Here is a 13094-nt window from a genome sequence, read left to right as displayed (position 1 = left end):
TAACAACTCATGCTTTTTCTTGGAGCTAGCATTTAGTTCAGTTTATATTTGTTGACATTAGCAGTGCTACTATCCACTTATTTCTGTTGGATGTGATAAGACATATTATGTAATTACCTGTTTTTCTTAGCTCCTACTCAATTCCCTTATTGCGTCCTTGAAAGAGTCTAAATAAATCTATGCCAATAATGAAGTTTTTCACCATTTCACTTTCTTCTCCCTTTCAATAAACATGTTAACAAAGAATCTTAATACTTATATTGCCACTCATCAATCACTATATTCTGTGCTTTGCCATGAAAATGATTTCAACATTTTGTTTCCTGTCACAACCAATCTACAAAACACAGCACATTTTCTCCCCCATCCAAAAATAGGACAACACACTTTCTTAAAAAGTTAATCATCTGGGATGCTCTGGTGAAAAGCTTGTTAGAACCCAAATAAACAATATCAATCCATTTCTTCCTGATTATCCCTATGCAGTTGAAGGATGTAACTCAGAAATCCTGCAGTTAAATATAGTATCCTGTAATAGGCTTGAAACACAAAGGTTATTTCAATTGTTATATTGATTCAATGAACAAATATATTGGAAGGATCTAATTAGTTCACCTGAGCTTGGCATAATGATTGTGTATTCTAAAATCAAGCTTGTTTTATATTACAAAAATACAGCTATCTAAGGCCCTTTCTTGAAAACCTACTGTGATTAGGACAATACTCAGATGTTGTTTTTTAGTACTAGAAACTGAAAAGAGAAGAGAAACTGAAAATCATTAGGACAAATAATACAGACGAATTATTTTTCTACATGGTGGCTTCAAATCTGCTGTGCTCATCATAGTGCTCATTGTTGGAGTGAATTTCATGTGGTTTCTCCTCTTCTGGAACCTGCCATGAAAATCGGAGAAGAGTTCAGTTGATGAGATGGAGACTTCCTTCTGCCATAAAAGGAGACTAAAGTGCACTGAGAATGTAATTCTGTTTGTAAATATTATGTGTGTATTTATTAACATTGACCCAGCCTCATGTGAGCCACCAGTTCCGAATTCTGAGGGTTGAATTCAGGGTTTTCTTGTAGAAGAATTCCTTAACACTGGTGTTAGCTACGAGAGTGCAAAATCAATATCTGGGATTTTCAAAGAGCTCTAAAGAAACAAGGTGACCATCTCTAATGAAATATAAACAATGTTGTATGCCAAATATCAATGTCCCTTCCAATTACATGATAAAGCTTGTTTAGAATAGACTATTTCTAAGCAGTTCTACTGATACTACAGGACCTTCAGTTGAGCAGGATTGTATTATTATCACTGGTCAACACAGGCTGTGAATTCTTCAGCCACACTTTAAAACTTTCCTTTTCCTGACATTTTTTATCATTGACATATGACAGCCTATTTCAGGTCTTGCAGAAAAACCAGTGCTTTGACTTTCCCGAGGTCAAACAGCAAATGACTTGCAGAGCTGTCATTAAAAGTTGTTTTTTTCTGATTGTCATTGCTACAGCTGATCTTTTGGCTCAAAACTTCCCCTTAGACTGCAAACTTTCTCTCACTAAAAGCCAAATTGTGTGGTTCATAATGGAGTTTAATTCATTAAAAAACTAGTAAAATTTCCTTTTGTGTTCACAACATTTTATTTACAAGGAATGTATATCATGTATTACTCTTGTCTTGCCTTTTTGAGTTTGTCCTGGCATAAAGGATAAAATTCAGATTGCCTAAATTAAGAATCTGTCATCAGTCTCTAATGAAGGGAGATGCAGAAAGCCTACAAAGAGTACAGGGAGCTTCTTAGGTTAGCCAAGAGGAAAGGTATGTCTGAGTTTCTGCTCTGCACTTGATTGTAGGCATCCAATCCAGAGATATATGTGGGACTCAGCTGATCAGATCTAGGTCTCGACGGCATAGAGCTCTACATTTGAGGTAGACAATGAAAGGTCTTTCATTATCAGTGGGGATTATAGAGATTTAATTCATGTAACCTAACATAGATCTGGAAGGATTCAAATGAACTGCAACCTAGAGCCATCTTTTCACTGAGCGTAAAGGTAGCCTAGCAGGGCTATTTCAGACGTACTTGTTTCTCATCCCCATTGTTTGTGTCTTCATGCATAAAACAATAGTGCCAGGAAGCTTGTCTTCTGATCACCTCAGTGGTCAGATCGTTCAACCAAGAAGCAGAAAAGCTTCTGCTCAGCCTAAGGGAGATTCACTCTACAAATACTGAAGAAGTGCTCTAAATTTCATTCAGTATGAAATTCTAGACGACACTAGAAAAGCAGCATCATTTAGCCAAAAATGCAAATATCATGTGTTTAAACTATAAGAAAGAAGAGGACACCTGACACAGCAAGCACTTAAAAGAGAGATAAAGAAAGAGCTCCACTGAGGTCTCAATTTGTTGGCTCTATTTCTGCTTTTTGTTTGAGGTTAGTCCAATGTAAATGGCATGACTAGCTAGCAAGTCCAAAAAAGATCCTGAAGGTGGCCTTGGTAAATTCACAGCCTGAGGCAGAGCAACATTTTTGAAAGCTGACTCGTGTACAAACCACAAACCCCAGGAGAGCAGGACCGCAGTGTGTTGTACATCTTCTAGAGCAACATTTTTGAAAGCTGACTCGTGTGCAAACCACAAACCCCAGGAGAGCAAGACCGCAGTGTGTTGTACATCTTCCAACATAATGACAATAAAAGGATGTTGTATCTTACCTCCCAATAAACAGAGTCATCAAAGCAGTTCTGGTCAGACACTTGTCCCAAGAAGGGCAACTTTAGAATACCACCTGCAGGAAAAACAGCCTCAGAGGTTAAAAAATGGACAAAATGCCCAAATAAATGTTCCTCCGTTGTGCCCTGGAGAGTCATCTAAGTTTTCTGACTCATTTCCTGGTCTATGGAAATGCCCAACCATCTTGGGACATCAGGTCACTCATTATGAGAGGTGATGCAGGTTTCTTCATGTTGACATGAATAAGAGCTTGTTTTCAATTGCTCAAATCTTTCCCAGGTTTCAGACTGGAATTTTCTATTTCAGCCTGAATTTTTGTTTGGAAAGTATCCACAATCATACGGAAATACGTGACACCGAAATGAATATGTCTTAATCTCAAATTAGTTTCTGTTCAGAATTTTAAGTGTTTGAATCTAGAGAAGAATTCCATCCAGAACAACATCTTACTATTCCTATGTATACAACTGAGTGTCTTTGACACATGTATTCAGTAAGATATCTAGGCTTCATTTGAAGATACAATTATTGGAAAACTGGTTTTCCATATTTAAGTTTCCGCCAGTGTGCCATCATGCATTATTTCTATTTTTCAATTTTGTATTATTCACATGAAATTGTTGATACGTTGAAGTTCTCCATTCACATGTTCTCTAAATTCACATATATTTCAGTTGCTATATGCGTCAGACTCACCTGTCAATGCTCCGCCCACCAGTGCAATTCCAATTGTACTGCCCAGGGCAGCAGCCTGCATGCCAGGAGTGAACTGGACACCTAGCCTGAAAAGGGCAGAAAAACAAACCGTTGACAACCAAAAAATTGTTACACTTTGAGACTGATAATTGGTCTTACAACATTGTACTTGCTGTCTGCGGGACAAGATGGCTCATAGGAAAATATCGTGCCATTGCTGTGTACAGGACAGAAATCATGTGGGATTGATTTTAATTTGGGTTTGCTTTAGACTACAGATGAAAACAAGTTATTTGAAAAGGTTATTAGTATCTTGTAAGCCTCTAGAGAATGCTCCCCTTTGTCAAAAAAACCAGCATTTCGTTGTCTTGGAGTCTTAAAATAGTGGAAATAGCCCATTTTGCCAATTTTCTTGGAAATGTTACAGCTACCAGCAGTGTAATTGTAGAATCATAATAAAGATTCTTCTACATTTGAATGGTTCTGTATGCTGGTTTTTATAATATTTTTTAGTTTATTTCTTTTCACTTGAGCTTTTAATTTGGAACAAGCTTGGCATGTAAACAGTGTGTTAAAGGCAGGATATCAAAGAGGGTCCTATTTAAACCAGAACACAATACCTGACATCAAATTAAAGATGCATTTTCTGAAAAAAAAAATCATAATTAGATCCAAGAAAATTAGGATAGACTTTCAAAAATCAATAAACTCATTTCTTCATTCTCTCTATAACTCACCTATCTTCCTCTTTTATCGCAGTCACTATGATGCCAGCAATACCTCCCAGTATTCCAGGTAAACCATGTAAATTATGAACTCCACAAGTGTCTTGAATGTTCAGCTTGGATGCCAACAAAGGCTGAAATGAGGGGAAATATGAAGTTTATAGTAAGTTTATAGTCTTCCATTATCTATAGAATGATATGCAAAAGAAAGTAGCACAGAAATACAAGAAAAAACTTAACTTACTTCATGTACACAAAATTTAGCTATACAACCTGTTATCTTTTCCTTCACTGTGAAATTATTTATATGCAGAGTAAACCAAGGACTTATGCATAATGTCCAAGGTACCATCATAAATATAATGGTACAAAACACATGACAGTCCACTGGTATTCCTAATCTTTTCAGTCACTGCAGCAACGGCTAAGTAACACATACAAGCCTGTTCTGAGTCTGCTAGTCAGGTATTTTCTTCCAGAATATTTCTCAATCAGGAAATGGCAGTTTAGTTTTAGTCAGAATGTTTTGTTTCTACATTTTGCACATGAAACACTTCCATTTTATACTTCAAAAGTATTTTTTGATTACAGATCTATTTAGAAATTTTAAAAGTCTGAAATGCAGTTAGTCCTATTTCACTGAAACATGAGCTTGGAGCAAAATTCTGGCAGCTCCTTGAGCAGAAATCCCAACTTTAATGAACTCTAATATTTATGTGATCCTTCTCTGTTTTTAGCTAGGTGATGGGCTGAAGTTAGCTCATAAGCATATACTTAAACCACACTGATTTAAAGATAATAGTTATCTAGAGCTTACTCTCTATAGTGTATCAGCCAGTTTCTAATCTCCCTTTCCAGTAAACCAAGGGAGCTCCGGTAAAGCCAATGAAGCAATAAGTAAATGAGAGCAGAGGCAGGTCCTCAATGCTTACAGTCAGGAAGTGGAATCCAAGGACAGAGATGATTCCAGCAACGCTCCCAATGCACATGGCAGCAAAAGGCTGGATTGACAGGTCAGCACAGGTACCCACTGCTACCCCTCCTGCCAGGGTGGCATTTTGAATGAGAACCTGCAAAGAGTAGACAGAGGTGGAGACGATATATGTAGAACACAGGCTTGTTTTAGGGCTGAATGACTTGTAAGGCTTGCTTGCATATAAAAGTTTTCCTCTTCTTCTGGTGGGATTTTTCCAATGAAGAGTAAACAGGAATTTAAAACAGAGTTCCCTGTTACATGCTCAGGTGTTGGTTCAAAGCTGTTCTAAGGGAGTTTAACTCGGGCCAGTTTAATGAATTTCAACTTTTGCAAAGTCACTAAAACTCATCTGACCTCTCAAGAAGCCAGGCTGAGCTAGTGAGAACTATCTATCTCCTAAACCAGTAGCAAATTCTGCAAGTTCATTGAACTGTGCCTGCTTACGCTGGGCTTAGATAAACACTGCAACTGCTGGAAAGAAGTGGCTGAAAACATAGGGCTGGATTTTAGGGCAAGGAGATGAAAGGTTGGCAGCCTGGCAGCCCCAACCTAGTTTGGCTTTGCCTGTTGTGCAGCTGCACTGTGAGATTGCCAGGGAACAGGTTGCCTTGAGAGACCTATTCTGGCTATTGCAATACGGTAACTCACATAGGATCTTCTTTGGAATAAGACTCAAAATTCCACCTGAACATTGGACTAATGTCTCTATGGTCCAGCAGATTCTGTCGTCAAGAGAGAACAAGGGAACAGGACCATCACTATAATGTCTAAGAGCTTTCTACTCTCCAGATGCAGTGATCCCACCCACTCCAGATGCAGTGATCCCAGGAATCACCACATACCTAGAGCAGGGTGGGTTGCCTCAGGCCCCAATCTGACTTTTAGAAGTGTGAGCAAAGGCTCCAGATAGCTCACGGACATTGGGAATCTGCCTAATCATCCTTATTATAGAGGGGTGACTAGATTTAACAGAGGTTGTGATGTGATTCTTACCATATTGAATTTGCCTCTTTGATCCACCAGGCTGGAGAGGGCAAATGTTACGACAGTACACGCAGCCAAGGAATAGTAAGTGTTGACAATTGCTTTCATCTGGTAAATTGGTTCAGATGCAATGGCGGAGTTAAAACTGGGCCAAAAAAGCCAAAGGAACAGGGTACCTGGATGAATATAAGTCAAAAAGAAATAAAGACTACTCAGTCACAAGGGATATTTCAACGTGAAAGATCCAACACAACAGAACTAGCTACAAAAAATGAGGAAGATGATCAGTAAGAAACACGAAATCGCCAAAATGCTGGAAAAAATAATAGACTATGCAGAAGCTTTTGACACCGGCAGCTGGAATTTTGACACATGGTCTCTGTCAAATCTTACTGGAAGACTTTAACACATTGTGACCCCTTGTCATGCCCCACTCACTGCCAGAGCTCACCACCACTGTGGAAACCATACCAGAATAGGAGGCATTAACAAGACAGTTCACATGCAAATCCTTTATCATCTATTGATATAACTAATAGTTTTAGCTGGTAAATTGATCTATGAATAGATCTCACGGAGAGATAGATGTGTGGTTTCTAACATTCATTAGCGGGACAGGCACTTTTAATTTCGGCCGATTTCTATGGAAATGTTGCTTATAACAGAAGATTTAACAAAAAGGGAGTCACCACTACGGCACAGTGAAAATGCATCTTTAATTTGATCTTTCCTTTTTTTAACCAAGGAAAAACTGTAAAGATATTTCTGTCATTGAAAACATTATGCATGCATCAGACAAAAAAGAATATGCCTCTAGGAGTGTACTTAAGAAAATGGATGCAGCATAATAACATGCAATCATCAAAACATAGGGATGAAAGAGGGATGAACAACTGATCAGCACTCACTCTTATTTAACTTACCAATCATGGCAAATATGTCCGACTGATAGGTAGATTCTTCATTTTCATGTTTGTTTTTCAAACCAGGACGATACAAGACTAGGGTTACGGCCAAACCAAAATAAGCTCCAAAAGCATGGATAGTCATTGAGGCTCCAACATCTGTGGCCTGTAATAGGGACCCAAAATAAAGCCACAGATTTTATACAGCATAAAGATGAGGATTTGATGAAGGAGAAGTCCGGATGACTTTAATGGTTTATTTTCTATGGTAGAAACTAGAACCTAGAATATGTGAACTGGAAGTATTACAAAGTGAAAGCATTTGTTATAAACAGAAAACAATTATCGCTAAAAAGTTGTACCTGAAGTATTTCTGTAACTAGATGCTCGTTGCATGAAAAGATTGTGATCTCCAGAATTGTCAAGATCAGCATCTGAACAGGACTTGTTTTCCCCAGAACTGCTCCAAATGAAATCAAAGCAGATGCTGTACTGAAGTCTGCATTTATCATGCTGAAGAAAACAAATAAAAAAACCAAAACAAAGCAAAACAAAAACACAGGAAAAAAGAAAATCAGTTTAAAGACACCTGAAATAAGGCTGTAATATCAAACCTGTCATATCATTAAAATGATAGAGCTTTAACTCTTCAGATATAAAATTATCAAGATCGTCTTTGTGGATGAAAATTAAATCAAACCTTTCCAGGTGGGTTTTGTAGGGATCTTACCAGCTGCTGAGCAAAAAGTGTGGGAAGGTTACCTCCTGCTTAGCTGGTTCAAATTGTAGTGAAAAATCAGATGAGATGTATATTGTGGATGTGCAGGGATATTTCCAGCTCTCACTGTCACTTGAACTCCAAAGATGACAGGGAGCTCTTACCTTTAGTCAGATGGTTTATCTCATTTCAAAAGCCTTGCATGCCTTTCTATCACTGTGCATCATGTTTTCACTAGCTGTCAGGAGGGACCAGTGTTAACAGGTTATGAGGAATGGCAAAGATAAATAAAACCACAAATTGGTCAAAAACTTGCAGCACAGAGGGGCACTAACTTATGTGTCCCTCCCCAAATGCCTGTCTGTAAGCATTGAGGAGCTACTTACATTATTTCTGCTTGTCCCTCAGTAATGTTTGGAAGCTGTTCCTTTCAAAATTATCTACAAGTTGTCTCAGAAAACAGAACTGCAGATGTGGAAAACACTCTGAGACCTTGGTAGAAGCAGGACAGATGAATGGGAGGGGAATTAAAAGTATCTAGAGACACTGAACGTGAGGTCTCTTATTCTATGATTGGGGTCCAAAACATACTGCAGTGTGGTACTCATGCAAATCATTCCTTGGGAAGTAGGAGAAAACTTCATGAGTGGATAGACACATTGTTCCAGCCTTTCTTCTGTGACCCCGTGTGTCATGGAAGGACAGATCCTTTCATGCCTGCTGGATGCAGGAGGTGTTGTGCTACTGCTGGAAATCTTCCAGCTTCCACAGCTCCAGAAACTCAAAGCAGTCTCTCTACATGACCTATGGCCCACATGTAACCTAGCACTTCAAATTTCATCCCACACTTCGGTTGCCTTGGCCCAGTGCACCAGGTGTTGCCCCTTTAGAGGTCAAGGGCAGATGAATGTTGAGAGGTGGACAGTAAGGCTCAATAAAATTTCAGTGAACTTAGATCTGTGATCTAAGTGATCCCACAGATATTGTAGTTTATGGCTTCTCCTGATACCTTACGGGATAGAAATGTCAATTTTGGTAAAGTCACATGTACCTATAGATATTAACATGAATTTTCTCTCCTTTCCCATGCCAAAGTCCTTGCATCAGGGTTCCCCACTGGAGACCAAGGGCAGCAATGAGCATGTTGATACCAACGCTGCTGAATCCATATTTCTTCAGAAAGGTCATCAGGAAACCAATTCCAACAAATATCATCACATGGACATCCTGAAAGACTGAAAGGAAAACATGTCTGTGTAGTGACTATGAAGAGTGACTATGAAGGGAGGAAAGCTAGGGACAAATGGGGATTTAATAGAAAAGAAAAGAGTTCCAAACTCATGTCATCAGTGTGATCCATCCTTCCCGACTTCATCACCAGCCTACTAGTTGAAGATTGAGTGTCTGGAAAATGCAAGACCCCATTATTGATTTTATTCCTATATCATTATGGAAAGAACACTAGATCCGTATACTAGCAAATTTAATGTGTCTGGAAATGTTCTCTGCGTGTGAAGCTACCTGGAACATCACAGCTTCATCTCCTTAGAGAAAAGTTCTCTTCTCCCTCAAATAAAGGTTGTCACAACCAGCGTGTTCTGGCTAACTCCAAAATTGTACATGGGATTTGTTTGGTAGAGTGCTGGTTGGCCCAGTGCAAAGGTATGCTTATGATCCCTAAAAATTACTGTACAAGAGATTGATTTCTTTACCTGGGTAAAAGAAAAAGGCATTTAAGGTAATGTCTAGACTAATAAATTAATATTGCTAATCAGCATATACTTAGCCCTCCTTCAAATATGCTGGGGTTTTTTTTTCAAATATGAATTTTGTTAAAATAGGGCTAGTTCTTTTTCTACTTTTTTTTAAGTTTTTCTTTTTCTTTTTTTAGGCTTTTTAATACAAACTGAGTTTATCACCACAACATGGATATTTTATATTTTAAAATATTTTGTTACTCTGAAGTGTTTTATGTGATTTAATGCACTCTACACCAAACAGGTTTGAGTCCTGTAATTAAAGATTTTTCTCTGATTTTATTGTCAGTAAGAACCTCAGTATAGAGAAACTATTTATTTTCATTTCTATTTCACCGCCTTTTAGATGCAAATATGCACAAAAAACTTGAGACATTGACCTGGTTAGTATAATATTTGGCTTGAAGTTACATTTCCCAGTTATGTATTTTTTTTTCCCTACAGTTTTGCTATATGCATTCCCATGTTTAGCCAAAAGAGGGCCCAGAAGTATAATAAGTTACTGGAGATTCCTAATAAACTATTATATTTGCGCTGTCATATTCCAGCCCTGACCCAGCACTGAAATACACACATGCACGTAGTAAGATCCTTTACATTGGGCTACACATCTAAGAAACAGCATAGAAATGCAGGTGGTTCGCAGACATCCCCAACCCTTTTGTTTCCTCTTTAGGCTGGACATTTTCACATTTATTTCCTGACTTCAATAATAGCCAGTGATGGGATTTTTGAGGCCCCTGCAGTCCTTTGGAAGCTTCCCATTTTCCTCCATGTTACTCAATTTCCAGAACTACTATCCAAACTCTTGTGTTGTGCTTACTACTTATTTAAAGGATACACAATCAACTTAACTTCCCCATTTGGGCTTCTGCTTTTGATATACTCGCATATTTTGTATTGCAATGCTGTGTGAAAATAACTGTCTTGCTTAGAGCTCAACATATTCCCTTGCCTCAAGGAGGAAGGAGGGCCTGGCAAGAGATGAAAAAGATATGGGGGGGGACAATACCAACCATGCTAATACAACCTTCCTGATCCTACCAGAAGTGAAGTTTTTAGTCTCTTAGTGATGCAGAACCCCAAACACAGCTTAATTTGCCCATATTTCTGTGTCAGAGGGAGTCAGCAGGGGGTGGTTAGGAAAAGGTTAGGAAAAGGATATTAAAGTGCAAGGTCATTTGATAGGTACATCTGTCTGTGCACCCTCCCAGCTTGTGCCATGGGAACGCAGAGCTGTGGCTTCATCCCTGACTTGACTGTGGTGGTGGACTGCACATCTGGAGCAACTCTCCTTCAAATGTCTTGGAAAACATGCAGCAGTTGGTTAGTGCTGGTGGGGCTGAGAGTGGATAGCCTTCCCAGCCTTCCTCTAAACACCATTCTGATGACCTCAAGCACAGATGATCACCCACCTTTTTTTTTTTAAGTGGGACAAAAATATGTTGGCAGGTCACATGAGAAAGATCTTCTCAAATAAGGGAAGGAGTAACCTTAGATCTTTCCCCCTCTTTTTTGAGGATAACTGGAAACTGAATGCTGAACAAGCCTTTTTCTCCCCTTCTTGAAATAATTTTCTACGAGTGACCATTCACCCAGTAACCTGTGGCATCAGCACCTTTGCATTTGAGAAGTGGCCTGGGTTATTTGTCTGACTCTTGTAAAACTACTTCATTAAAAGCTTGTTAAAGTTACCAAAAAAATACAGAACTAGGGGGCAAATCCATAAAAGCTGCACAGCGACATCTACAAAAGTAGCCTTTTTGCTTGACTTTAGCAGAAGAAAATGGAAATGTGTTAAATAAACTCTTAGCATGACAAGTCAAAGTGATATACATCTTCAACCGTTTTCAGTTTATATCACACTTGAGTTTCATGCACAAAATGAGGGGTACGTTTGAAAATTACCTACTTCTGCTCTTTTTGTTGTTTAATCAGCCTATGCCATGGACTTTCCAATAAAGTTTTAGTTTTGCCCATTCAGGGTAGTTAGCTCCAAGTAAGAAAGTTTTCCCAGTCTTTCTTACAGTTTGTGAGCATTCAGCATGTTACTTGCTCTTGTTTGCAATCTGGTTAAATCATTGCAGACAAAGGGAGTAAATTGTTCTCATCAAAACAATCCCATTCATGTGTACAACATCTCAGTAAATCATGTCTAGATTAGTAAAAGATGCTTTACCGCTTAAGTAACCTGACTTTACAGGCAAACAGAAGAACAGGTTTCAAAAGCACCTTGATGACTGAGGAGTTCAATTCTCAGTGCCCATCAGTAGGGCTTCTGCACGCTCAGGTCTCTTTTGAAAGGTGCTTTTAGAAATCTTACCCCAACCCTGAAGATAAGAAGCAATTCTGTTTGAAACAAGCAGCTGGTTGACATGTAATCATGGGTCCTCCTGAGGGCTAGCCAGGATTCATATAAATGTTTTAAAGCTGTCTGGACTTATTTATACAAAAGATGAAAAGTCTTAGTTATAACTGGGTTATTTCATGGATGTTGCGGACAAATCTCACAGAGTGAAGACTTTCAACGAATATAGCTTATAGCTTGTGCTTTAACTACCTCTTATGCATACTTTTAAAGAAGAGTAGGTCTAGAATTATTTCAAATGATGGAGAAAACAGCAGAATTTGAAATAAACTGTTTCAGTAACTAGTTGTGTTTAACAAAACATAGTACTTCTGTTCTGTGAGACAGGAAAATAAAGACTGGGAAAAATACTCTAGCAGATCCTGAACAAAACCTTTGCACATGATTCTGCAAGGCTGCCCAAGACCAGCATATTAATTCCACTGCAAGGTCTCCTCATGGTGGTCAGTCTCAATGCAAAGATGCTTCTGGCATCTAGGTTTGTATTAAAACTGTGATTTTGCTCTGCCTAAACAAGTAAGTTGTAGAACCCTGAACAAGACTGGCACGTAAGTTTTTCTAAGCCGTGAATCATGGATTGATCACAGGACATTATATACAGGATACCAGCACTAAAGAAATCCTCTAGGACTACTTGCAAAACCATCACACACCCTTGTCCTCCTGTTCTAGTGGCACAGCACACCTGAAGTTGTCCATCCAATTCTCCATGCCTGTACTTGCATCCAGCAGAAATAGATCTAGTGCAAAGCTATGCTTTGGGAATGATCTCATCTCAGGCCCCCTTACCTGAGTGCAAAACTATGGGGACCCTCAATTATTATTTTCATCTTTCTTCAGTCCAAAAATACTGAAGCAGCTTGGATTCATGGTGCTGAGGTATTTAAGGCATATAAAGCAAGCCCTGCACTGCAGTTCTGAGAATATAAATTGACCCCTGAATGAAACAACTAAATCTATAAGGTAAAGATGGGGATAACATGGGAAGAAGTCTGAACCCCCCATTTTGTGAACTCAGGGGCTCAGGGGAAGTCCTGGCTCAGGAACTAAATCTATAAGGTAAAGATGGGGATAGCATGGGAAGCAGTCTGAACCCCCCATTTTGTGAGCTCAGGGGAAGTCCTGGCTCAGCATATGTCCTAATACATCTATACAATCATGGCATTAGCTTTCTGCCAGGTCCTCGGGCAAACTCTGCTCTTGGGTGCACTTTGTAGACAGGGATATTT

General features: G+C 38.9%; 1 protein-coding gene across 1 annotated transcript in view; it reads right to left on the bottom strand.

Moving 5' to 3' along the window:
- Nucleotides 1-810: 810 nt before the first annotated feature.
- The window catches only part of RHAG (Rh-associated glycoprotein), a 14979-nt gene continuing 2695 nt past the window's right edge, over nt 811-13094 (bottom strand). The window contains exons 2-10 of the mRNA XM_009585931.1: nt 8792-8975; nt 7385-7535; nt 7041-7188; nt 6127-6293; nt 5090-5227; nt 4170-4291; nt 3433-3518; nt 2718-2791; nt 811-894 (exon numbers count right to left, since the gene is read on the bottom strand). Coding sequence (XP_009584226.1) covers nt 811-894; nt 2718-2791; nt 3433-3518; nt 4170-4291; nt 5090-5227; nt 6127-6293; nt 7041-7188; nt 7385-7535; nt 8792-8975 — 1154 coding nt within the window. The remainder of the gene's footprint in view (nt 895-2717; nt 2792-3432; nt 3519-4169; nt 4292-5089; nt 5228-6126; nt 6294-7040; nt 7189-7384; nt 7536-8791; nt 8976-13094) is intronic.

Source organism: Fulmarus glacialis, unplaced genomic scaffold (genome assembly GCF_000690835.1).
Source record: "Fulmarus glacialis isolate BGI_N327 unplaced genomic scaffold, ASM69083v1 scaffold8819, whole genome shotgun sequence".
NCBI lineage: Eukaryota > Metazoa > Chordata > Aves > Procellariiformes > Procellariidae > Fulmarus > Fulmarus glacialis.
The sequence above is the reverse complement of the archived record's forward strand: the minus strand, read 5'-3'. Positions and strand labels throughout refer to the sequence as shown.